Source organism: Corvus moneduloides, chromosome 12 (assembly GCF_009650955.1).
Source record: "Corvus moneduloides isolate bCorMon1 chromosome 12, bCorMon1.pri, whole genome shotgun sequence".
Classification (NCBI taxonomy): domain Eukaryota; kingdom Metazoa; phylum Chordata; class Aves; order Passeriformes; family Corvidae; genus Corvus; species Corvus moneduloides.
In genome coordinates, this window is record NC_045487.1 from 4,872,008 (window position 1) to 4,897,855 (window position 25,848).

The 25,848-nt window shown below is 37.7% G+C and overlaps 2 protein-coding genes across 8 annotated transcripts; one reads left to right on the plus strand and one right to left on the minus strand.

Annotated features, from left to right (window-relative positions):
* Positions 1 to 574: 574 nt before the first annotated feature.
* CENPN (centromere protein N) lies at positions 575 to 10,119 on the minus strand. Of its 2 annotated transcripts, none has more exons than XM_032121693.1 (11): positions 9,879 to 9,961; positions 9,104 to 9,293; positions 7,928 to 7,973; positions 7,310 to 7,366; positions 6,815 to 6,891; positions 5,604 to 5,780; positions 4,801 to 4,902; positions 4,180 to 4,237; positions 3,648 to 3,760; positions 2,921 to 3,044; positions 575 to 770 (listed from the first exon to the last, which is right to left on the minus strand). In XM_032121693.1, the coding sequence occupies exons 2-11, from the start codon at positions 9,272 to 9,274 to the stop codon at positions 736 to 738; spliced, it is 960 nt and encodes a 319-aa protein (XP_031977584.1). In that variant the 5' UTR covers positions 9,275 to 9,293; positions 9,879 to 9,961; the 3' UTR covers positions 575 to 735. The 2 variants fall into 2 exon arrangements, with proteins under 2 accessions (XP_031977584.1, XP_031977585.1); XM_032121694.1 differs by lacking the exon at positions 575 to 770 and adding an exon at positions 1,350 to 2,582 and having other exon boundaries at positions 9,879 to 10,119.
* A 136-nt stretch (positions 10,120 to 10,255) lies between these two features.
* Positions 10,256 to 25,166, plus strand: CMC2 (C-X9-C motif containing 2). 6 transcript variants are annotated; one of them, XM_032121699.1, is made up of 4 exons: positions 10,256 to 10,341; positions 16,669 to 16,805; positions 20,924 to 20,995; positions 22,905 to 25,166. In XM_032121699.1, exons 2-4 carry the CDS (start codon positions 16,725 to 16,727, stop codon positions 22,977 to 22,979), a joined length of 228 nt encoding a protein of 75 aa, XP_031977590.1. In that variant the 5' UTR covers positions 10,256 to 10,341; positions 16,669 to 16,724; the 3' UTR covers positions 22,980 to 25,166. The 6 variants fall into 6 exon arrangements, with proteins under 6 accessions (XP_031977590.1, XP_031977591.1, XP_031977588.1 ...); XM_032121700.1 differs by having other exon boundaries at positions 10,312 to 10,402; XM_032121697.1 differs by having other exon boundaries at positions 10,333 to 10,603.
* The last annotated feature ends 682 nt before the right edge of the window (positions 25,167 to 25,848 follow it).

Genomic DNA, 25,848 nt, shown 5'->3' on the forward strand with positions numbered 1-25,848 from the left:
ACCGCGAGTGCCAGCCTGGGTACGGGACCCGGCCCCACGCACACCGCGCTCGGGCGGCTCCGCCGCACGGCCGAGAGGCTGCGTTTATTGTGTTGCACCGGGCAGTGGCGAGGCAGGCACTGATTTCTCTGCTGATCAGCGACAGGACACGAGGGAATGGCTGGAGCTCTGGCGGGAAGGTGAGGTTGGATATTAGTGAAAGGTTCTTCATCCAGAGCGTAGTTGGACATTAGAACAGATTTTCCTGGGAAGTGGTCACAGCAGCAGGCTGACAGAGCTCCAGGAGCAATTTGGAAAATGCTCTCAGGCAGAGGGTGGGATTGTTGGGGTGCCCTGTGCAGAGCCAGGAGCTGGACTTGACAAGCCTTATGGATCCCTTCCAACTCAGATTTATGGATGTTGGAATCACCAACACAACACAGAGGCTTTTCCCCTATAGCAGGTCAAGTTAAGGGAAAAGATGAACACCATTTATTGGGTAGGAGTTATGCCATAGGTGTAGCCCCAGGATGTGTGTTCCTCCTGCAGCCTCTGTGCCCTCAGCTGCCTGCGTTCTGCTGCTTGGGGTTAGCACAGAATAGTTTGGGTTGAAAGGGACCTTTAAAAGTCATCTAGTCCAACCCCAAACTGCCAACTTGCTGGAAGAGACCAACTGGAGTGGGGATGACAAGTCTGGTCCCCACATTCTCCCTTTTGCCTTACCTTCTCCTCATCTCCCTTGATGGGGACACCTGCTCAGCAAGAAGGAACCCAAGAGTTGAAGATATTTCCTGAAAAATTAATAAATACACAGCTGGAAATACTGCATAGTTCCTTGAATATCCCTGCTTACAGGAAGTTAAGAGATGAAACAACTCTGAAAATAAGAAATACCAAAAAGGGGATGTTGAAAACGGGATGGAGACTGCCTTTCCCAGAAACAAGAGGCAGTAGTCCAGGTACTCACAGTGTTCTAGAGCATTTGGGAACTTTACATTTATGGTAAATCACTGCCAGCTCAGGCATTTAGGTTATTTGGGAGAGAGCATTATGAAGAACAAGTTGCACAGAGTGAAATGCACGTTGGAATCGTAATGGATTTGAATCGTGGAAGTATGAGCCAGACATGCTAAGAGCCAGCTCTTAATGTCTATCACACCAAACCTGGAATTCTTCCAGAATCCTGACATTATGTTAAGTATTTTGTCAAATCAACATTTAAATCTCACAGGTGGAATTCCTAAAATCCATACTGCTAGCAGATAGTCCTAAACCTCTTTTCATGTGTGAGTTATAGAGGTGCTGAAACCTGAACCAAACCAAAAATCAGTACATGACAAGTAATGTTTTAAAGTCAGGCCAAACAAACGTTTATAAGGCTTAATTTGCACATTTATTTACAGTCTGAAAACAAAAACATGCCCATACAACCTCTGGACATATGGCTGCTTCTGCACACTGAGATATTGAAAGTATATTGGAATTCTATATACACCAACTACACACAAAACAGTCCCGATAACAGAATTCAAAAGAAACACTTGTACATTTTAACTGAATCTTCTGATCAAATTCATCCCAAAAACCAAAGCAGCAAATATCTATACAATTACCAACATTTACTAGCTCTAGAGAACTCCAGTGCAAAGCTGTTTGCATTTGTTACTTGTTGCCATCTTGATTCTATAACCTCTGTCCCCAAGCAAAAAACTAGTGGCAATGGGCAAGGATTTCTGAAGGATAAATTAATTGATTAATTGAGATACTCTAAAACATGTACCTTCCTAAAAAGAAAAAATTGCCTCTTTCCCTGTATTCTTCCAAGATAAAAGTTTCACAAGACATTAACAGCAATAGGCAGATTTTCAAGTATTTGTTACTGGCTGTTGCCCTTGGTGAGAAAGACTTTGGAAGCTGAATTAATACCTCCTAAAGCTGGATGGAAGCTTATTATTGACATCCCTATTCCAAAAGTCCATTCACCCCCACGCCCTGTAATAGTCTTTGAATACAGACCATCTACTTAGATAAAAACATGCCTGAGCTGCAGCCAGGGAGCCCCACCCATTTGAATGGGACTATTCACCTGTTCCAAACAGGGCAGCTTCTGTCCAAAATAGAAAGGCCACCTGCAATATCGTAGCCATCTACAGCTATGATAGCAAACTGAGTAGCTACAGTTATTATTGCGTCTTTATGAAGCTCTAACTACACAAACACTATTAAAAATACAGTTAAGACCAGTCATCACATTTAAATTTAAAATAACCACCATCTCTGTTTAAACTTTCCAATTAGCTTTTTTTATTAGTTAAGGTTAACTTCTGTTAAAGACAGCTGCGGAAAAATAATTCAAGGACGAGCCATAATTTGGAAAAAACTTTAAGGTATTAACAAAGAGTAAGTTATTTTTTAAAAGCTTATGATCGTTTTAGATTATCACCAGCAATAAATGAGTTGCATATTTCTCTATGAATCAGTTTTAAATTAAGGGCTTACAAAACTTTCTGGAAATAAACCTTTTTTCTCTCTAATTTTAAAATAATTCCTAGCTTTATGTGGTATGCATGTAAGGAGTGGTGAAACTGGTGCATCAGCCACACCTGGAGAGAGAGAGAGAGAGAGAGAGAGACAGATAATTACAGCTGTACTCCACCATTATTTACCTTTCATAACTGTTATAAAACTGAAATGCAAAACTAAACCACTAAAACTAAAACCACAGCTTGAGTATCCATGTACAAACCAGTAATTCTAAGAATAAAATGTTACATATTTAGACATAAGTTTTTAAAGTGGTAACATTTTTATTCTACTACGTTTCTTTTTCTAAACAAACTATGAAGTTGCTCCCTTATGCAAGATACAAGCAGAATGTAGGATGACAAAAACACTTAAAACTCTGGAATTTCCCTCCATTTTATAGAGTTAGAACACTCACCCGCTGGTGCCAAAGATTTCAGCGATTCTAAGAGATGTGGACTAGAAAACTTGACCAAACATCTGAATGGTTCTTTTTTATCCAAAACACCCATTTTAGGATCACTTTTCAACATTGTCTCAAGCTGTTAACACAAAATTTAACCAGTGAGTATAAGCAATGAATATATTTTTTTATATGTTATTACACATTACATTTAAACATTTAAATAAGACCATTCCCAATTGGTAATGATTCCAGCTGGAGAAATGTTGTAGCAAAATCTGAGGGTGCCACCATGTGGCAAAGAGTTTTCTGCTGAAAGCAAGAGGCAGCTTGTTCAATAATGTAAAACATTAAGTATCTCTTAGAATTTTCAATTTATCTGTTCATGCAATAAAACCTGTGCATCATCGAGAAGTCAGTTATGGTGTTATACATAGCATAAGCTTTGCATGTACTTAAAATAACCCTAATTTCTCATGCTCCAACACACTGCTGGTCTAAGTCTACCTTTATAACAAAAACAGGTCAAAATGCTGAGTTCACAAGGCTGAAAGACTGAAACACAACTGAAAACTCTGACCAAATTTCAATCTGTTTCTTACAGAGACTTTTAACTCATTTATTTTAAAACGTCCTCCTTAAAGTTTAAAAAACCCATAGGATTTCTTAAATTTGAAATTTAATCTGACTACCACTACATTAAAATTATAAAACCCTTAATCAAATTGGTTGCTTTTCCTACCCTGTATTGTGCAAATTCGAGTTTTGGTTGAGGACCACCACCAAAAACTTCCCAGTTCAGTCTGTGGATTCTTTCTTTCTCACTTCTGTTTTCTTGAACTATCCTTATATCTGCTGCAGGGGAAAAGAGTAGGGAAAAGAAAACAGTAGGGAAAGACAGTGTTGTCAGCTGCTGCAATACTGTTCTTCTGATCAGATTATTCCAATGAAAATTTGAAAGTAATAGTTTTAATGAATTCAGTGCACTCTTTTTTTTTTTGATAAGGCAGTTGTGTCTACTATTTATATCTTCAGTTCTTACCAAGAGAAAAACACAAGCTAATATGAGATACTGGGCATTGAGTGGTTTTGTTTTCCATGTCCCATGCCAGTCATGGGAAATACTGACCTCTCTCAGGGCCAGCCAGTATTAAGGCACCAGGGATGGATAACATAATGGGAATGGAGCATATATACATTTCCTTTTATCAGTCTCATTTCACAAGCCAGCAGGAATGACATATAAACAGCCTTTCCATTCCAAATATACGTACCACTTTCTGATTCTACATTCCCTCCTTGCAGAGGTTTTGCATAGTAAGTTTGGAAGTTCTAAATGGAGAGAGAGAGAGAGAAAAAAGATTTTAGTTCAGTTCTACTTTTAGAACCTCTAGCTGAAAAGAACTTTAATATACTTCCTTTTATTTCTAATTCTGCAAGAATGATCTTCCAAATTTTGACCATTACCAGAAGGCTGAAAGCCAACCTACTTTTGAAAAAAAAAGCCTGTCTTAGGATATTTGTGAACATTTCCCTATTTACCAGTTTTATGTGGATGAGCAAGCTAAGTACCCATTCCAACAGCCTTCAACTCATGGCTCTAGGAAGCCTAATGAAAGGATGCTAAAAATACTTAGGACTGAATTGTTCATATAATTTTTAGTCTGAGTTTAGCCATCAGGAATAACAATAATAAAGAGTATGTGGGACACCAAATAATTACATCCCCATTGCAATGTTACCTTCATGAAAGGCTGTCGACCTCAGTAGTTCAATATTATTTTAACTTGATGCTCTCTTGGAAAAGGTGATTTTTCCCCCTTGCTAGGGGGTGAGAACTAGGCCTGAAACAAAAAGCAAGACTTATCTTAGGCTTTACTTGTGAAGTGGCTCACCTGGCTATATCTCTTAAACACAATATCTTTAAGGGAGTTTAAAGAATGACTTCGAAGCTCCATTTCACGGATGTCATGGTAATTGGAAGCAACAATCAGGGCCTTTAAATAAAAATTGAAATTGTTTTAACATCAGTCTTAATCATCACTGTGTTTGTAATATGTAAAAAACATAGCATCTCTAGACATTGTGATGTCTTTGTTTCAAGGTAAGCAACTGCCCTTTAACTAGCAAAATTTAAATATCTGAAAAAATGTTGCAGAGATTGTTATTAAGCTCAGGTTAATATTTAAAAGCCTTCCCAGTATTAACAAGCTAAATCCCATTGTCTTATCAGCTGAAAAATAAACAAACAGAATCATAAAATATTTGAATTACTACTACAGAAATTTGAGGAAATTTCTAAATAGAGGAAAAAAGACTACCAGAGCTGATCACAAGTTAACAGAAATGAAAGGCATTCCCTGACAAGCTCATATGCTTAGTTCTTGAAGTTAACAGTGTTGATATAATATTCTTCAACTTCTGTGAGACAATTTAATGGAATACTGCCCAAGACTTGGTTAAGAAATTAAATTCAGGAGCAGTAAAAATTCCAATAAACTGAATTTATTCACAGTGCACCAATCCAAAGGTATGGGTTTTGCCCCATTTTTATCATAGGCTAAGGAGAAAAAAAAAAAAAGGATGCAGTTTAGCAAATTATGTTAAGTGAGGAGTCTTTACCCATCCTCTTAAAAGCTAACCCAATTATAGCTCTACATGACTGTGGTGAAGTCAGGGTCTAAGTTTTATTCTGTACCTGACACAGCAGAGGCAAGTTGCTCTTCAGCACTGAGGCAGAAATGAAGACATAAGGAGTCTGTGAATGGTACACAACATAACTGGGTTTGTACTGGTTTGGTTTTTTATATGGTGTTCCCCAGGCAACTCTAATCCAGATTGCATTATCCTCGTATTCCTTAAAGGTGATGGTGACCTGATAGAAAAAGAAAAGCTTTGTTTTACCAACCCATTTAGGTATCCATAAAGATTTTCTCATCTCTTAACATCCGTGTTCACAAGACCCAAACATAATTTATAGTACCACTACTTGAATAAGAAAAAAAACCCACTAGCGTCGTAAGAATTGTATTTAAATAAAATTTCCACAGAAAAACAATAACCTCACAAACTGGGATAAAAAGAAGAATCACCTTTCAAACTCTAATATTGCTTTTCTTCCTGTCAGTATACATTTTCTTCTGAAGGTAGAAAACAGCTTATTACAAAAGCACTGATTTCTCTTTTGGGAAAACAACACAAAGATGTCTGTTTAGAAGGAGGGCTAGTAGCAATAATTCCAATATGTCCATTTTTTGAGAAACTAAACTTTTTATCAACTTGTGATTTTAGACCTGAATATAATATTTATCAGTGCTCAAGAATACACAACCAAAAGTCTGAACATTCCCTTTCCTATTCTTGTTGATTTGCTCCTTGTTTACTTTTTGCCTTGATTTAAGAAGGCTGACTTTGAAAAAAAACCAAACAGAAACCCCAAAAATATTGCAAAACTTTTCATTATAAGAGTGATGTGAACTGCAGCTGATTGGCTGAGTGTGATTTGTATTTGTTGCCCTCTCCTGTTGTCAGTGGGAACCCACTGGGTGTCAAGGAGTGACACAAGTAATCAGCCAGAGGCATTTTCTATTACCTTGCCCAAATGAAGCTGGTGAGCTAAAGCAACTAAAGGCTCCTGCAGATTGGGCTAAGATTTGATAAAAAACCATGAACATGCTGCCATGAAGCCAGTCACATTTTAAGACAAACTTACATTTTATTTCCTTCCAGCATAATTGTGAAGTTGCTAAAACAGACATGCAATACATTTTTCCTATGTCACGTGCAGTTCCTATCATTCCCGAATGAAAAATTCCATTTAAGTTTAGACTCAAACTGTAAGGGACAGTTATGAAAACAACATATTGACACCAGAGCTGTGAAGCAAATTTGGAATGGATTTATTCTTACATTTTTCAAGGCTGACCGAAGTCTTCCTTTAAACTTTTTTTTGAAATCTGTTATGTCAAAATATTCCAATTCTTCTCCTGTTACATGAGACAAAAAAACGAGGCAGAAATAAAATTTGTGTCTACAAGAAGCAGGTTTAGAGATGTTTTTAGTTTTGCTGAAACAAAATTAAGCAGAAAAAGTTGAAGCTGCATAACCTTATACAAAGAGCTGCACTTTAATTCTGACCCTTGTTATTGCTATACAGGGAAGAGGTTAATATTTAATTAGTAGTTACTAATATCTAGTATTTGCTTGAGAAGTTAATAGAAAGTATTCTAAAAACATTAGAGATCATCTCAAGTGAAAAATTCATACTAGGCTGCAGTAAAATGTTAATGTCTGTATAGAAAAAATCCAGATGAGACTACATTTGAGTTTAAAATGTAGGATATGAGGCAGCACAACACTAAGTTGCTGAGAATTATGGGATTAGAGCAAGGGAAGACATTTTACCTGATTTTTTCATCTGGTAAACACTCCACATTCTTTTGTTTTGGTAGATGTGGTTGTCTAAGAAAAATACGAATTGCTCAATAACACAGTGTATTATCAAACAGTAATTAAAGGAACAAAGAATTTTACAACACTTTTACTTACAGGTTACCTTAAAAAATATTATTTTTGATAATGCAATATAATGTATTGACATTCTTAAACTACCACTCATAGCAATCATAACAGCAAAATAGTTTTTTTATTAAAAGAGATGTAAAGTTATTTAGTAATTTAGTGAGCAGCTAATAAACGGCATCCCTGGGGTTCAATGTTTAAGGAATTGTTTTACCTAAACTGCCCAAAACTCAAATGTAAGACATGTAGACTGTTAGAAGAAACCTTGAGATTTCAGTGTTGTCTAATCAAGTTGTGAATTAATATTGGAGTTAAGAGTTATATACTTCTGTTGATCTCGAGCTTTTTGTAAAAGAGGTCACATCCAAAAAGATGAATCTAAAACGTGATGTGCTTACCCCACATGCATCTGCACCACACTAGGGTAATTGCTGTGTAATTACAGGCATTATCAACCTACTCAGAAAAAATAAATGTCATTTAAATTCACTTTTTACTTACAAATTATGTCTAGAACAGCTGCTTGTTTTATGTCTGCAGAATTTTCCTGGAAAGAACAAGAGCGCATTGTGAACTACAGGTCCAGAATGCTCAATCACACTGTTTAGCAAGTGAAAAATCTCAGTATTGGTAGTTTAAAGGATATTGCATTGAAGCCCATAGCATGTACACTCTATTTAAAGGCACCACACCTTATCCCAGGTTTTGAGAAATCAATAATGAAAACTATTTCAGCAAGGTTTAAGTGTTCCTCTGCAGAGGCAGCAAGAGGAACATAATCCTTATATGTTCTTATGATGTACAACCAATTAGAAAGAAAGTTAATGGGTATTTGTGACATAATGCAACACTGACTAGTATCTCACTGTCAAGAGTTTTATCATAATTGGCTATTGTTTTTTTTATGCTTTACAGCATGAAAAGATTTTTAAGAAACTGAATGACAATTTGTTACAGATACAAGTATTTCAGAAAAAAATGTTATTTTAAAATACGACATTTGCTATCTTATGAGAATAACTTAATAGTTTATCTCCTGAAGTTTTATCTACACTACAGGTAATTAATCTTTGAGTAAGAAATTTAAAGGGAATGATACAAAAAGCTGTAGAATTCAAGATATATCAGTAATAACTGTATCTATCAAGGTTATGATATTATATATAAAGACTCCTGGTACACCAAAATCAGATCGGATAATTTTTTTGCTTACAGCATGCTGAATGGAAGTAATTCTGGCCAAGGAAACTTAAAAACAAAATATTTAAAGTCTAACAGATACAAACTACTGTTATTACCCACACTAAATAGATTTAAATCAGGACTATGTAATGAGTAGACAACTCAATCAATGCCTTTATTTTACAATTTAGAAACACACCCATTTTTAAAGGTTTAACGCATTGAGCTTTTAATCTACCATATGTAACTTAGAGCTCAAAACATGTATTTCCATGTTTTCCATGTATTTCCATATTTAGTATGGGTCTGTTCTACATGTCTATAGATCAAACAAAATCAGTGGTGTTACATTTACAGCTTTACATTTTCCAGACCACTAAGTGCCATTTGAGGCTGGGTTGTGGCCAAAGATTAATGTTTGGGGTTTTTTTTTTTTTGTGATGCTTCTATATGCATCCTATACATCACCAACAGTTTCTGAAGGAGAGGATTTACCTCACAGAGTTGAACAACGTCATGAGAAATGCTGTCCTTTATCTGATGGAAATTTAGAGTCTGCAGTTGTGCCTTAGAGAGAAAGCCCCATTTCTCTAGCACCGTCTTGATTTCATCCCTTGGGATTTTTAGCACAGTTCTTCGGATGTACTCAGCCACAGTTTCATCCATGATGGAACCACCTGGAAAGCTGAAAGGTTAAAGAAGATAAGACCAAGCTGCAGGCAAGCTCAGGGGACTTGCTCCCTTCAAAGATGTACAGAGCTGCACCTCGGCACAACTGGCTGACATTGATGTCAGTCCTAAGTGCAGCACTACCACAGATTTAGACAGCGGCAAGTTAAAATACGTGCAATAACTTACATAGACACTGAATATCCTAAGTTGGAAAGGATCCACAAGGATCATTGAGTCCAACTCCCAGCCCTGCGCAGGACACCTCAGTAATTCCACCAGGTGCCCGAAAGTGTTGTCCAAACACTTCTTGAACTCTGTCAGGCTTGGTGCTGTGACCACTGCTCTAGAGATCCTGTTCCAGTGCCCAAGCCCCCCTTTGGATGAAGAACCTTTTCCTGGTACCCAGCCTAAACCTCCCCTGACACAGCTTCATGCCATTCCCTGGGATCCTGTCACTGGTCGTCAGAAGTCACTGTCTGCCCCTCCACTTCCCCTCACGAGAAAGCTGTACACTGCGATGAGTTCCCCCCTCAATCTCCTCTTCTTCAAGCTGAACAGACCAAGTCACGTCACGCCCTTAGAAATTTCCCTTACTGACCGAGGCCTGGTGCAGACGGATGGGGCGCTGGGTCCTGCCCAGGGCTGTTGCTGTTTGTCCGGTCCGTGAGTGCCCGGGGCCTTTAGACAGCGGGCACAAGCGCGCAGAACTCCGTGACCGACGGGACTGGTCTGGACTGGACTGGACTGGACTGGACTGGACCCGACCCGGCCCAGCCCGGCTCGGCTCGGCTCGGCTCGGCTCGGCTCGGCTCGGCTCGGCTCGGCTCGGCTCGGCTCGGCTCGGCCCGGCCCGGCCCGGCCCGGCCCGGCCGCCTCCCGCTGCTCCCGCCGCCCGCCTTTCGAATCGACCAATCAGACCCCGCACCGTGCCCGCCCGTCCAATCACACGGCTCTCCGCCTGCGGCCCCGCCCCGCCCCGGCGCCGGCGCCGTTCGCGCTCTTCGCTCTGAGGCGGCTTCCGGCCGGGGCTGCCCGAGTCACCGCGCTCGCCCTGCACCGGGGTGAGTGACGGGCGGCCTCGGGCAGAGCCAGCGGGAAAGAGAAAAATTCGGGGAAAAGAGGGTGTGTAGGGAAACACCCCCCGACCCTCCTCCTCCTGCTGCCTTCTTCTATTCCCACCGCCTGGCTTGGGGGGCCGTGACGAGCCGAGCTCGGGTCCGGTTTCTGTGACCTTCCGCTCACCGTGCATCGGCCCCTGGGCTTCCGAAGCGCTTTGGAAGGGCAGCTCTGAGCGGGATCAGGGGTGTCTCCGTTGTGGCTGCCGTAAGCTGCTCTTCCTGTGTCTGTGTGTCCCGTCTCTTCTTTAAGGCCTCCCGGAGTAGTGAGGAGCTGCGGACAGCGCGGGCTGGTTCAGTGGGACCCCCCTGCCTTAACCTGGTAACAGCAGCTGCCCCAGCCAGCCCCTCGCCCCCCATGGCAGAACTGTGTTACTAAACAATGTTTACTTTCTGCCGAGTGCTGCCTGCCTTTTGTCACGGGATCGGGCTGCTCGAGGGGTCAGAGCCTGTCTTTTCCAACATGGAAATGTGATCCTCTTGCTCTCTTTGAAGGGGAAAAGCTGTTTTACAGTAAGCAAGAAGATTCTGTTAGGTTCATAACGTTCTTCTTTGGGAAATCAATGAAATGGAGATGAGATGGAATGAAACCTGGTCTGGTGGATGGAGCTGATGTACTTGCTCTTGAAGTACAAGAGCAGCTGCCAGAACAGGAATTTGGTGACAGCACCTTGCCCTTACGTAATCGTAGAATGGATTGGGTTGGAAGGGACCTCAAAGATCATCTCGTTCCAACCCCCTGCCACGGGCAGGGACACCTTCCACTAGACAGTGCTTTACTTTTTCTGTCTGGATCTTTTTATTCTTAACTGTATGTACTGAAAAGGCATAGCAGGAATAGGAAGAGGCTGGTTCAATAATCTGTGATATAGTGTTGTATTGTGCAACGGTACTTGCAGTATGTTATAATAAAAATATCCCACTAAATGTCCCAAAACTCTGCTGATGTTTCTTGTAGGAATACGACCTTAAATAATTGCCAGGAAGTGAAAATGCCTTCTTGTGATTTACTCGATCACTTTAAATAAAACTGTAGAAATCAATATTCAGTTGGTGTTCAACCTGCTCTGTTTCTTAGGACTAACACCTTAATTTGCTTTGCTAAGTATGAGATCAGGTATGATGTAGTTTCATCAGGTACTTACTAGTAAAAGTAGCAGATGAATTCATGAGGGACATTGAACTGTTGACAAAATGGTGATGTAAAATGATAAAATCAGGATGAATCTTACTTATGAAATTGTAAAGATTGTTCTTTAGGTTCAGGCAAAGTAAGTGCATTCTACATAAAGAAAAAGATCTAGAAGTAGACATAATTGACCCTTTTTCAGTTTCCTTTCTAGTCTTCATAGATATGTTTCTAAATTATTTCCCCCCATTCTAATAAGTAATGTTGGGAAACCAGTGCATAGTTTCAGAGACCAAAATTCAAGAGGTTATGAGTAAATTTAGTAAGATTTAGCTAAGCTTGGTTTATTAAAGTGGATTTTAAAATTTCTTGGAGATGCTGGAAAGTTTGGGGTTATTGTCAATGTGCCTAATCACAGCCTTAAGGACAGCAGCACAGTGTGACACTTTAATGTCCTGGTCTGGAAGACGTTGATGATATTATTGTTAGGTAGAGACAAAGTCCTGAGTTTTGAGTTCCCTTGGGTTTTGAAATGATGTGCATCAACTGCAATTTCTCATTTCACTGATCTCTGAGTACTCAAAGCTGTTGTCAAAATTCTTTGTGTATGAGAGATAACACTAGGAATGCAGGAGTTCTGCTGAAGTGGCATGAATGATACCTTGAGGTAACACCAGCCTGTTAGGTATGGAGCTGAATCCATTTTCTTTGCTAAAAATTTGTACAATCTTAGAGAAAACAGAAAGGATTTGACTAAACAAAAAGTTGTTTGGATTATAAATATTTATTTCCAAACACCAAACAGAACAATACTGTGTAACTGAGACTGTGAAACTCCAGGTGTTTTGTCTTACTCAGGTTAGACAGTGACATTAACTGCAAAAATAAATGTTAAACATGGAGAGTAGAGTGGCTTCAGAGGAATTGCAGGTTTGTTCCCCTCCCTGCCGTGAGTCCCTGTTGTGGTTTGCACGGTCCTGCTGCCGCCTTGTGGGTGTTAGTTGAGTGTTTGCAGCAAATGTTTGTCTTCTGTGGCGCTGTAGAAAGCAGAGTTCTGTGTTCTTGTTAAAGAGCTTCATCATTAGCAATGTAGGTGCTCAGATGTAACTTTTCATCATCAGGGTTGCTAAGCAAGGATTTGCATTTTGCTTTAAGAGGTCATTTTTCTGAACAGTGTGCGAATTCATGTGGTTTGGGGATTTTTTACCATTGACTTTAGAAAGTTGAAAAAATATGATTGTGTTCTTTTCTTATGGAAAATACTAAAACTTGGTTTAAAAAGTAGGCTTCTAACATGTTTTAATTAAATATGGAGGAAGCATCTTATGGAAGCAATTACCTAGATTTAAACCTTCCCTTCATTGTTGTCCCTCAAGTGTGGAAATATTAAGCATTAGGCTCATCAGCAAAACTAAAGGAACCTAATTTAGTTATCCTGCTGCATCAGGGAACTGGTTAGTTCATATTTATGGGAGATTCTGAGAAAAGAAGGGAACTTTTGTGGATTCCTGACATGCTGACCTCACATTTGATTTTGGGAAGAAGTGGGAATGTACCGAATCCCTTTGTTTCTCCACACAGCTGGGCCCTTTTGCTGCCTTTTGCCATAAGGAGGTCAGGAGGAGAAATCGGCACATGGAGAGAAATGAGCACTTTATCCTAAATTTTGGTGGCAAATATGAAATGCCCACAGTGTTCTCCCATGCTCTTTTGAGTCAGCCTTTGGTTTCTGCCTACTTCCTGGGTGTCTGCAGTTTTATTTGAATTTTGTAGTACATGTAGGTATCTTTTGCAATTAATATTAAATATTTAATGTGTTGAACATATGTATAGATCAATTTTCAGACTAGGGATGAGTATCAAATCTTGATAATTTATATGTTGATTGCTGTTAGGAAATTTGAGTTGCTTGGTGTCCCAAGATTGCTTACGCAAGGAATTATCTCATTATTTTTCTAAACAGAAATACTAGTATTGGAAGTTCAGTATCATGATTAGAGAATTTCCAGCTTTAGGCTTTTGATTTTTTAGAAAAAAATCTGGTTTATGTTGGAAATCATAAAGCTAGAATATTCTGTGTTTTCCCTACTTAAGGAGAAACCAGACAGAATATAATACTGGAACGAGACAATTTCTTAATTTTTTTTTCCCCAGAAGAATAGCATAGATTTAGAAACTGGTTTAGGAGGTTGAAAGATTAATTATCTTTATCCATGTCTTCTATGTTCAGAGACTAATAGTTTACAGAAATTTGCATTTTTAAGGTATTTTAACCAAATCATTGAGATAGCTATTTTTAATGCAATTTTTAACAAGGAAGAAAAAATTGCACTGAATCTCATATCAAACACATTAAAGGGAAGAACATTTCTGTGCAAACCAGTGAAATATGTCATTGCCATTATGTAAAGAGATAATTTCTTTACTTCTCTCCAAATGTTCATTTCAGATATTAACATTTGCTTAGCATTTTGCAGTCCTAAAGCAATTCCTGTATTTTCTAAATGTTGTTCTTTTACTTCACTGCTACTATTTCTTGTACAGAAATTTTATATTACTTATTCACTATTTTGTCCCGTGATTTTTTTTGTTTGTTTTCCCAATGTTCTTTTATACTTCAATTCCTTATGAGCTACCACCTATACAAAATTCTGTCCATTTGGACTTAAATTCTGATAAGATGGCAACTTGCAATTCTTATGTTTCATTAGAATGTTATTAAAAAGAAATGAAAGAAACCAATGTCCTTTCTTCACACACATTGTCGTTTCTCTTGAAACTCTTTGAAACGACTGAAATCAGTCATTCCCCTCCAGCAATAAGATTAGCCTTCCCTGCTCATTTATAGATCACTGTCTAATCTGACATTTCTAAACATCAGTTTAATATTTAGCACTGCTAACACTGCTCTGTCATAACTTCAGAAGTGCTTAAAGGCTCCAGGGAAGCTCAGAAAGATGTTTTGTCCATCGCTGCCTGCATTGAACTGAGTGCTATTAATTGAACTTGAAACTTTCTAACACTAGCTGACTAACGCTAGTTGGTAACTAGAATATTATTTGAAAATGTCAGGAGTACTGATCTATGAGCTGGTGTGACAGTTAACACCTTTGATTTGTAGAATCTATTCTACAAGAGGTGCCATTGGAAAAGTCCCTTGGAGTTGTTAGAAGGCTTTTAATTGATGAAACACACCATCACCTCTGTTTGTGGCATTGATGGCTTTCATCCATAATCTGAGAATAATATTGTAAACAATGGCAGTGACTACTAATCTTAGTTTAGAAATAATGTATCTTTCCTTGAAATGCTCCATTTGACTTCCTGGCCTGTGCTGATGTGCATTCCCTGTTGCATTAGGACACTGCTCTTGCTTTCTTCTGAGACTGCCAGCTCCGATGACAGTTTTAGGAAGTGCGGGCAGAGGCTGAATGATGAAGAGCTTTAATAATCATCTGGGTTCACACGTGTTAAAGTAACACACAGCCATTGAGCAGGTCACCCTCTCAGGGGAATGCTAACTCCAGAGCTATCAGAAAAGCTCTACTGATAAATTTAAAACATATTGACTTTGTGTGGCATGCAATCAAAAGCTGGTAGCAATAACACAGCAGGGTTCTTAATCACTTTGCTGTTACAGCCGTGCTCCTGCTGTCATATTTCTAAAGGTTCATTTGTTAATTTGTTGAAAAGAATGCTTAAGCAACTTGTACAGTTTCCAACAACTTCTGTGCTAAGAGTAAGTGTAGTGTAACGTTAGACTTCCAGATAGTCTGGGGGAAGGTTTTTGGAAGAAAATCACTACACCACTATGTGGAACATATTCTCATGGTTCTCAAGAGGCTTTTAAATGTTTGGATTTTTAAAATTAAGTTTGCTTGTGGGAATCTAACTCTTGTTAAGCTGAACACATGATGGGAACTACTGGGTATATGAATGTATGTGGCTCTTTAAGCCGAACATATTCCTTGAGCATTTTAGGAATAGCAGTGGAGATTATAGCTGTCAGCACTTGAGCTGACTTTTGGGATTTTGCAATTGTAAAATCTGACCATTGGCTACTTTTATTTGTCCAGCCTGTCTTGTAGGAGTGTTAAGACAGTGATGGCTGCTTAATACAAGTTGTAGTGGTGTTTGCCTGATATATTGCAACTGGAAAGGTGATCCCTTTGGGAGAAGGGGAAATGACAAGTTACTAAGTAAACAAACAAACAGGCATCTCTCTAATTCAGTGGCAGTATGTGCCATAAAAATAAAATTTTGCCGACATGAGCCCATTTGTCCTGGTATGAACTGGACTTTTCTCCTCCCCTTCCTGATGGTCTTCCTGAACAAAGATGTCAACTTCTTTCAGCCACTGTCACATGATGCTTTCAGTCCATTTCGGCTAAAGAACTTGCTCCCTCCTACAGAACCCTGCAGGAAAGGGTGTTCCCTTTTAGTGTTCCAGAGAGAAAACTTGAGGGAAGCCGAAGTGCTTCCTGCCACTATCTGACAGAGTGGGGGATTCATGTAGAAGACGAGTCTAGTTGCTTTTCAAAGGAGCACAGAGAAGAGCAAGAGGCAAAAACATGGAATTGCAAGAAGGGACATTTCAATTCTGAGTGATTTAAAAAAAAAATATCATTACTGATGAAGTGATTAAATACCAGTATTTAAAGCATCACCAATGTCTGGATTAGGATTTTTTTAAAACCGTGTAGATAACTAAAAAAAATGCCAGTTCTCAGAGTGCTGTAATGCAATAGCATTGTGCTTCCTGTTGTAATCTTTGTAGAAGATAGAAAGAAAATCACATACACTTAGCTTTTTAAAGCAAGAAAGCAGAAAATTGAAGTAGGAAAGTGAAAAGATAATCTGGAGTTCAAGAAAGATTAATGCTGCCAGAGTGTCCCTGAAAATTAAAATCCCAGCTGCATGCTTACATCTGTGATAGTCAAGATAATAAACTTCTAGTTGACTGTTAACATTTGGGTTGTGTAGAAGATCAGATATGTACTGGGTTTAATGACTGTAACCATGTAATATAAATTATATGCATTAAACTGCATTTTGATCTCAGATATTTTTTGTTAAAATAATACTGTGATAATACCTTTTGTGTTAAATCAGACTTGCTAGTTACACTGTCTTAATGTTGGCAGGTGGAAATTTTCTCAGATTCTTGTCCTTGTGCTACTAAGATCATCTCTAACTAAAGATGCATCCAGACCTGTCTCCTCATCTGCACACTGAAGAGTGTAACCTAATTATCAGTCTGCTCAAGAAATGTCACAAGGAGGTAAGGAGTGTTGAGCTAAGAGTGGGTGGGTTGGGGAAATTTGTGTCAGATAAATTAGTGATATTATATGGTTGTGAAGAGAAAACCCTCCTCTAGGCAGAGCAGCCATGAAATATAGCTGGTGTATTTTCACTGAAGAGCTATCTGATGACTGTATGTAAAGTGATTTATTTGGGAAATATAACATACCTTAAAATTTTCTGTGCTACAGCTTAGCACTTAGGGAACTATTTTAAGGACTGAAATAACTTCTGCAGCTCTTAGTACTGTGTGCCCCTCAAATAACAATAATAAAATCAGCACCAAATGCCCTCTTTTTGTATGCTCATGGCATTTCCATATTCCAGCTGTCCCTGGGGCAGTTGGTCAGTGTGGTTATAAGGAGATGTGTTGATGGGGATCCCAACAGCCTCATGCATGACATTCAGTGTTTGGAGAGCTAATTGGGAATTACTGCTTGTCTTCCATCTTCTTAAATAGGCACCTACCCAAGGATATGAAATGTGATATTGTCTTCAGGCTTCTGCAGGCTCTTCATTGCTTCAGGATAATGGAATAGTCATCTCACTTGTTTAAAGGCCTTTTTAAAAATTGCTTTGTCTATGTCTTCTGCACCTCTAGCTGTACAAGATTTGCCCCCTGCATTGAAAGCTTTCTGCTGCATCATTGCAATGTTGTTTTTGTTAATTATTTTCCTAGTATACTCTCAAGAGATGTTCTGTAGAGATAATCTTGCTGTATTTGTGCATAAAAAGTTAAATTTCGTAGTTTCTACTGAGATAAAAATACATTTAAATATTCACTATGAATGTGAAAACTCTGATTTACACCACTATATGCAATCTACAATATTTTCACCTCCATGTTCAGTTGTGACATGGATACTTTTTTCTAATGCAGTTAGTTAGATTCTAAGACAATACAAATGTTAGCTTTACTGTTTTGAGCAGAATTCTAAATTTTTATTTTCAAAAGCCGTAACAGGATGAGAAACAAGGCTGATAATTCACAAAATGTGAGAGAAGACGTTTTAAGTGAAAGAGGGATAACAACATTTTTTCAAGGTTTTAAAGTAGCTAAAATAACATTAAAAACATTTTCTGCACCACACTTTGTTATGATTTCTAAATTACAACAATGAAGGGAGCAGACTTTTAATACTAAAATACATTTCAGTGAGTATATTGTACTGGTTTTCTTCAGCAACATGCAATTTGTTTTTGCTGGCACTTGGAGTGCAGTATCTTGAAACATAAGCACACTGCAGTCTGTTGATACAATCCCATAGGTGGTACTTCCCATTCCAGTGCTCCTGTACAGAACATCTCCAAGCTTTAAAACTAAAAGTTGTATTAAATGTACAAGTTACGCTTTTTTTTCTGAGTTCAGAAATCTTAATTTGCCTAAAAATGCTTCGGTAATTTGAGAGATTGTAGAGACTTTCTTTCTTTCTTTTTTTAGTTGTTTGTTTTTTTTTTTTTTCCCAGCAACTTTAATGTTGTAGGTAAGTGTTCAATAGCTAGAACTGAGAACACTTTGTGTGCATTAAGTACAATAGTATTGGAAAGATTGTGAAATAAAATGACCATCATTTAGGAGGAAAATAGGCAGTGTGTAAGCAATATAAAATTAAAGTTTTGTAATTATTTTTTCATAATTATGAAAACAAATCCAATCAGGAAAGAAAATACATTCAGATTTGTCCTGATTTTTGGTACATACAAAGCTGGGCTTTCTATACTTTCAGTAGGAATGCAGCAGTAGTGATTTACTACTTGAAAGTAATGGTTGTCTGGCTTTTTGTTTGTGGTTTGGTTTTTTTTGTTTTAAATGAATGTCCAGAAGTACCCTGGACTTGTATGACATAGCTTGTTAGACTGCCTTGAGAACTGGAACTAGAAGGTGCACTTGAACTTCTTGGCAGCAAGTGATTCAAAGGAATCTATTGTTAATCTGATTTATGAAGGGACTAGGAGCAGCACTAATAGTCATGCACAGAATTATATTCTCTTAGTTGTGTTTGAAGTTGATCTTTACATGAAGAGGAATTACTTTTGTCAGTCTTGTGCTCAGCTGGGAGAGGATATTTGTGCTGGCAGTCTCAGAACAGAAAGGGTGAGGATGACTTCTTTCACACTCAGTTGAAAGGGAGCAATACTTTTTCATTGGAAATTCCAGGGGAATGTACTGAAATATTCTTTTTAAATTGAAGTCACTGAAACTGAAGTCAGTGATCTTAATGAGTTATTGGTGACTACTGCTGTTTTCTTATAATGCCAAAATGTCTTAAGAACCTTCATCTATAATTTAAATCACCGTTCCTGAGGGATGAAAAGCATTATTTTTTAATTGGGTGTCCATTTTCACAACAGTCAATTTGATTTACTTTATCGCTAATCTAGAACCTGCCCTGTATATCAAGTTTTGTATCTAGTGAAGAGAGGTTAATGGGATTCCTATTTGATGTCACTTTTTTTTTAATAACTCCACTCTGATGCCAAGTATGTGCTATAAGTAGACTAATTTTTATAGGTAACAGCTCAAAGAAATGTATATTGTCTTGCAATTGTAGCACTGTAATAGGTGTAATAGGTGTTTTTGAGAAACTGATTCTTTTTTTCCCTCATAATCTCAGCCAAGAAGTTGACATTTTAGGAATCTGACTAAATAAACATAGATTAAACCCACTGTATTCAGAGTGGAGTTAGTTTGAAATGTGAGCATTCACCTTGAAATTTAATATGCAGGTATGAGAGTAGAACACAAAATTAAATCTGTATTAGCTGAAATAAGAATGTTGTAAAAGCAAGATTAGCATGCAGTAAAGTGATCACTTACACCATGCAACTGCTTCAGAGTCATCTGATGCCCTTTATAAATCACAGAGGTATAAACAAGCTAATTATAGCACTGCTATAGTTAAGTGTTTGTCATAAACTTTATTAACCCACTCCTACTTCCAGTTGTGTTCTGTTGGCTGAGATCTTGTTCATTGTTTGAATCTTTTATAGTCTTCCTCTGTCACCTGTATAAATCCACCTGGCTGCTGGTCAGCTATGGAAATGCACATAGGTTTCCCTCTGAAATATGGAAGTGTCTTCATTTGCATCTGTTTTGTTCTTCATAGTCTTTTTTATTTAAGTTCATTAGTTGTCTGCAAGATTGGCCAAGTTATCTCCATTGATTGTGTAGCTGCAAATATCTACTAAACCTGCCCCCCCCTTCAGGTCTTCTAAATCACTTGGATGCTCTGCTGCCAGGTTCTGCCATGAGATTCTGTGGCATGGCACAAGCATCCCCCTGAAAAAGCAGTCCTTCTAAAACCATGCATTCTGAGAGAGGTTTAATGCTTGATAGAATGCAGTTGCTTTAGGACATGTGGGCTAAGAGGACAGATTTTTATGGTGAATGTCATCATGTTAGCTGTGGAGAGCCCTCATGAGGACAAGGCGTGCAGTTTTTCAGAAACTAAGGCACACTTAAATTTGCGTAAGGCCCACAGTTGACCTGTGCCATAAAGATGAGAAATGCATCTTATTTATTAACCTCAAGATCCACAGAGATTTTTTATACTGGTTCTAACGTTCCAATCAATTAAACCTAGTGCCTGCATCTTCTGGACCAACACCACATTGTTCATGTGGCTGGGATAATGGAGCAGTGAATCCTTTGCCTCTCTAGGTCACGAAGAAATAATGAAAGCTAAAGCTGGGAGGATGTTGCCTCTGTACCACAAGCTGGAGTTCAGAATATTTATTTTTTGTACACTATTTAATTTAGTGTGAGTGAGAGTTGTGAGACTGACTTCTAGATCAATAAAATGTATGTTCTGTGTTTAGACAACCGCTTCAGCTTAGGTGTCCTCCTTTAGTCTTGTTATATAAGATGAGTACCTTCAACTTTCAGCCAGGTAGGGATGGCTCAAGTGAGCTTTAGGAGTTGCTCGAACTTCTTCCTGCTTGGGGGAAAAAAAGTTACCAAACACCACTTTTCACAAGAAAGGGAGAGGAAAAGAAAACCAGTATATGTTGAAAAATGCAAATGAATTGAAATAAATTTAGAGCTTCAGAGGAAGAAACCTTTAAATTGTAATTTTTTCTTTCTCCTTAACTCATCAGCACAATGTTTTGAAGTTTTTTGGTCATTGCAATGATATTGACCGTGAGATGCGGAAGTGCTTAAAAAAAGAGGTAAGGAATAAATTTACTGTGAGTTAAATGCTTAATAAAAAATGGGAGAGAACTAGAGTTGCTTTTTACTAAATGGTACGAATCGATAAATGTAAGCACATTCTGGTGTGGGCACTTGAGACCAAATTTAAACTTTTTTTGATAAATTTGTCAAGTAAAATCTGGCATCAACAAATGGCGTGTATTTTTTGATATACAAAAATAGGCAAACACATTTTAATGAAACAAATATTGGAGATAGGAACTGGCACTTCACAGATTGCTTCTGACTTTTTTCCTATTTTTTTTTAGTAGTGATATTTGCACAGAATTAAATAGAAAGCAGTAATGGTCACTTCTGCATAAGTAACACTTAAAGCTGAAGTCAGTTTTACTGATGGAAAGTACTTAATGAGTTGCTGAGTTAGGCCCTAAATGAAAATATTGCTGTATTACATCTGCAGATATGAAGGAATGAAGACTATGGGAGTTCAAGTGGATTAACTGTCTTAATAGGCGCATTTTCAGGAGAGTGTCAACTGTTCTTTATATTTATGGTGGTTGTGCCTACATGACAGAACATATAAATGAACATTTCACGCACCTTTTAACTTGAAATTGTACTTTCTAATTTTGACATAAATTTCACCATACTAAAGTTTCTACATAATCTTATTTTTTTATTTTTTTCTTCCGTTGAAGCCTTTACATTAAAGGAGTTCTTGATGATTATATTTGTCTGCCTTCTTAAAATGTGCCTATATTGATATGCCATTACTAGGAAGCCCCTGAAAGGTTGTTCAGAAATACTGAATAGGTAAAGATAGAGCTTTTAAAGATCCATTGTTCTCATTCTACGTACAAACATGGATGGGTTATTGAAAAATTAAATATTGGCAAGGGAAAAAGTTAAGCATTCTGTAAAGGTTAAGTAATGTTTCGGGTCATTATTTCAGTTATAGACCAATCAGTATAATGGATGAAAAACTGCAAATCCATTTCAAAATCAATTTCTTTAGTAGTTTATTACATTATATAGAGAACTGAATATTTGTGGCGTACTTCGGTTTTATTCTTGATACCAATTATTAAAAAATTGAACAAATATGTGCTCTAACCTAAGGATAAGAATAATTTGCTTCTCGTGAAATACAGATCAGATGATGCATTGATTTTTAATTTTTCATTTATTTGAGCCATGAAAATGTTTCCTTTTTGTTTGCAATGAAAGAGAGGCTCTTCAAGTTTCTGCTAGTGCAGGGCCATACTTGAAAGCATGGTGGTCTTATACATGAATGTTAACTGTGAAAGCTTTCTTGGTTCCATTTTACACTGGAGTCCTGCCTCTGATGTGGTTCTTGTTTAAACCATTAAAAATCCCCACATGCCTTACACTCATTCAATCCAAATTTGCCTTTGTTCCTTTCATCTTGGTATCCTGCTTTATCTGTGCATATAATTAATGACCAGGATCAAAAATAGACCAAGTCTGTGATGACAAATTCATGTTTCAGAAGGCAGACACACATTAATCAGCATCTTGTGAAAGGAAAAGAGCCTGACCTGTGCTCTAGAATAGCACCAGAGCAACTATTTTTCCTAGTTCGTGTGAAGCGTAGCTGTCATACGTTAGATCTCTGTATAATTAAGTTCCTCCTTAAGATTAACTGAATCTTCTTTATTAGAATGTTCTAATACTCTTTAGCTTAATAACCTCAAACTTAGAAACCTCTATTTTAATGGAATAAATGTTAATTTCAAAGTAAAAATGAACCTGTATGTATATATTAACGAGAGCTGTATTTCTAATGCATCAGTCAAATATATTGTTTCTGTTCCTGGGTAAAAAAAATGCTTTCTACAGTTTTAAATTTGACATATCTATTTAATGATAACAGCTGATCTATTAATTTCCGTATCTGTCTTCCAGTATGAAGAAAACAGGCTTAGAAACCGGGAGAAACGACAGAGGATAATTAATGCTCACAAAGCCTCAGAGAAGTGAGCTGTGCTGTGGCTGGACAGCTGCAGCTCCATAGGGACATTCACTTGGAAGCTGACAGAATACTTGTGTTTCATCACCAATGTCAAGCCTCTGGTTTGTGAAATGGTGACGAAATAAATGCGTCACTCACAACCTAACTTAATTTTTGACCTCTAAAAGAAAACTACTGTGGCAAGTCTTTGTTCTGGCACAGTTTTATGATTATTAAGTAATGAGGAATCGGTGTGTGTGAGGTACTATATATTCAAGGCTGCTGTGTTCCCACTTTACTGAGTTGCATTTATTTCCTTGTGTTTAGCAGTTTCTCTTACATATCTTGGGTTTTTTAGGGTTTTTTTGTTTGTTTTTCATTGCAAAACACTAAATTACTTTTTCCATCACTTTTTGTAGTGTTGTGATAACACTTAGTAAATGGATTAGGAAAAGGAAATTTTAAACAGATGTGGATTGAAATTGGAAATTGCCTATCAAGGAATAATTGGAGTTCTAGTATTTTTATTGGAGCTAAAAGGATGAAGCTACTGTCTTCAGCTGAGAAGATTACAAATCCTCCCTGCCAAGCATATGTACAGTGTAGACTGCTGTAAGACAATTTGTTCATCACACCCAAAGCATGCGGCTTTAGAAATCCAGAATGGAACATTTCCAGGGATTTACAAAGCTTCGCCTTGATTTTTGTTGAGTACAGTCAATGTGTGCTGAGTGATTTTTGAAGAGGAGTGCTGCCAAAAATACAAGCTAAAGTTCTTCCATTTTCTCTGGTACAAAGGTAAAGTTATGACTATTGAGGTTGAAGCAAAGCTGACACTGAAGTGCAAGAAAAGTGTAACTTTTGAGGCAAGTCAATATGTATTGTGTTACCAAGTTGCCTTGTTAGCCTATAAAAGGTGTTTATTTGCCATCAAACTGCTGAAAGCCCAGAACAAGTCTCAGAATTCAGAAGATTTGATATCAAAACATACACTGGTTTGTACAGTGATGGAGCTGCTTCTCTGTGTGCCTGCTGGATTCACCTTTTAAATAATGCCTCTGTTCTACCTAGCAGCAAAATACTTTTTTAAAAAATAAATTTTGTTGAGCCAAATACGCAAAGTGTCTAGAAACCTTTTGAAAAAAAGGTGTCTATTCTACAGTGAATTACATGGTTTGTTGTAAGAACCATTGTTGATACTCAGTCTTGGAATTGGTACATGCCCCTATTTTTGGAATAAAACTGTGTGTTGTGATCTGTTTTGAAAGGTGAATTAGATAGAATAATTTTACTTATTTTTCAATACCTGGATGGACCCAATTAAATCAGTAAAACTTAACCACAAATGTTTTCAATGAAAGCTCCAAGCAAAGCTGAAGCAATTGTTTCTGCATCTTGACATGCTGTTTGTCTTTTGGAACAAGTAAATGATGCACTGTTTGAATTCATACTTGAATGGTTGGAAGTGGTGCACTCTTTATTGGTACTTTCGGAGTACTTTCGGAGTACTTTGTAGTGAACTCCCCTATCTGGGAACTCTGCATCCATGATACTTCTTCCATTTGAGAGGACACAACCTACTTCAGGCAAGCTCTTAAATAGGATTGTAGCCTTTAAGTAAATAAATAAATAAATTGAGAATTGTTCTAGAGATTAGGTTGAGAACCTGATATCTGAGTGCAGAAGCACTGAAGCTTTTGTTTCTTTAATCAGCTTCTGTGAGTCCCGATCTTTCACACAGCAACAAAATAAGAAACCAAGAGCCACTTAACACAGCTCATTAGTCACAATCATGTTTGCAAAGATCAATGTGCTTAGTGAATGAAAGACCAAATGGCACACACAATTCCTATTGATACTTTCAACTACATTTGTTTATAAATGTATTTTAGAGATCAGCTTTGTTTACCTAGTGAAAGTCTGATCATGGTCATCCTTCTGTTTCTCTTTGCTAATTGCCCACTAGTAGTGTGATATGAGAGTGCCCATTGTTTCCTGTGGGTTTTGTTCCTTTTGTTTGACAGAATTCATGTTGCTAGTTTGATCTTGAAGCTGAAAACCTCTGGTGTAATAATACATATGATTTATCTGACAGAGAAAGAGGTAAGGATGAAATACTAAATGTGGGGTTTTTTCTTGTTTCCTAAAGTAAGCTTGGGTGAAATAAACCTTATCTCTATAGAAATAAATATATATCTCTATAGACTTTGAAGACACTTTATTGTAATGTCATTTGTCTATAGGAGCATTTTTCCCATTGTTCTTTCTGAAAGAGCATATTTGAGAGAGAAGAGAAAAAGAAATCTGATGTAATTTTTTGTCGTGTTGTGTGTGAAAAGCTCATAGGTGTTTCACATCGGAAAGTGAAGAAGGGGGAAACAGAGAGGGCAAATGGCAGCTCCGGCCAGAGTGGTAAGGATTTTCCATACTGAAATGCCATAAAAGTCTAGGATCCATGGACAGGAGGAGGACAGAGTAAAGGGAATTACAACTGTTGAAAATCCCTCCAGCTTTACCAGAAATACCTGGTAACACTGTTCATAGTGTACTTTTTCTTGCTGGAAAACTAAATGACATTCTGTTTGCCTTATTTTGAATTTTTTTAAAATTTATTTTTTAGTAGAAGGAAAAATATTCTGCTGAATAGCAGCAGCATAGTGTAGGAACAGCAGGGCGAGTTCTTGCTCTGGTGTTAAGTTCTTTATACAACAGGGCTTGAATCTGGTGCTCCTGTTAAGCTGCAGTGCTGAGTGTTAATATATTATGAATGTACTGCTCCTCTTTCCCTGTAAACTTTAGTTGGTAACATCCTCAAGAAATTATATTCTTTGTTGCTGATAAGGACAATGTGTGGTTTCTAGACCTTGAAGCAAAGCCTTGATTTAGTTGAGCTGACTG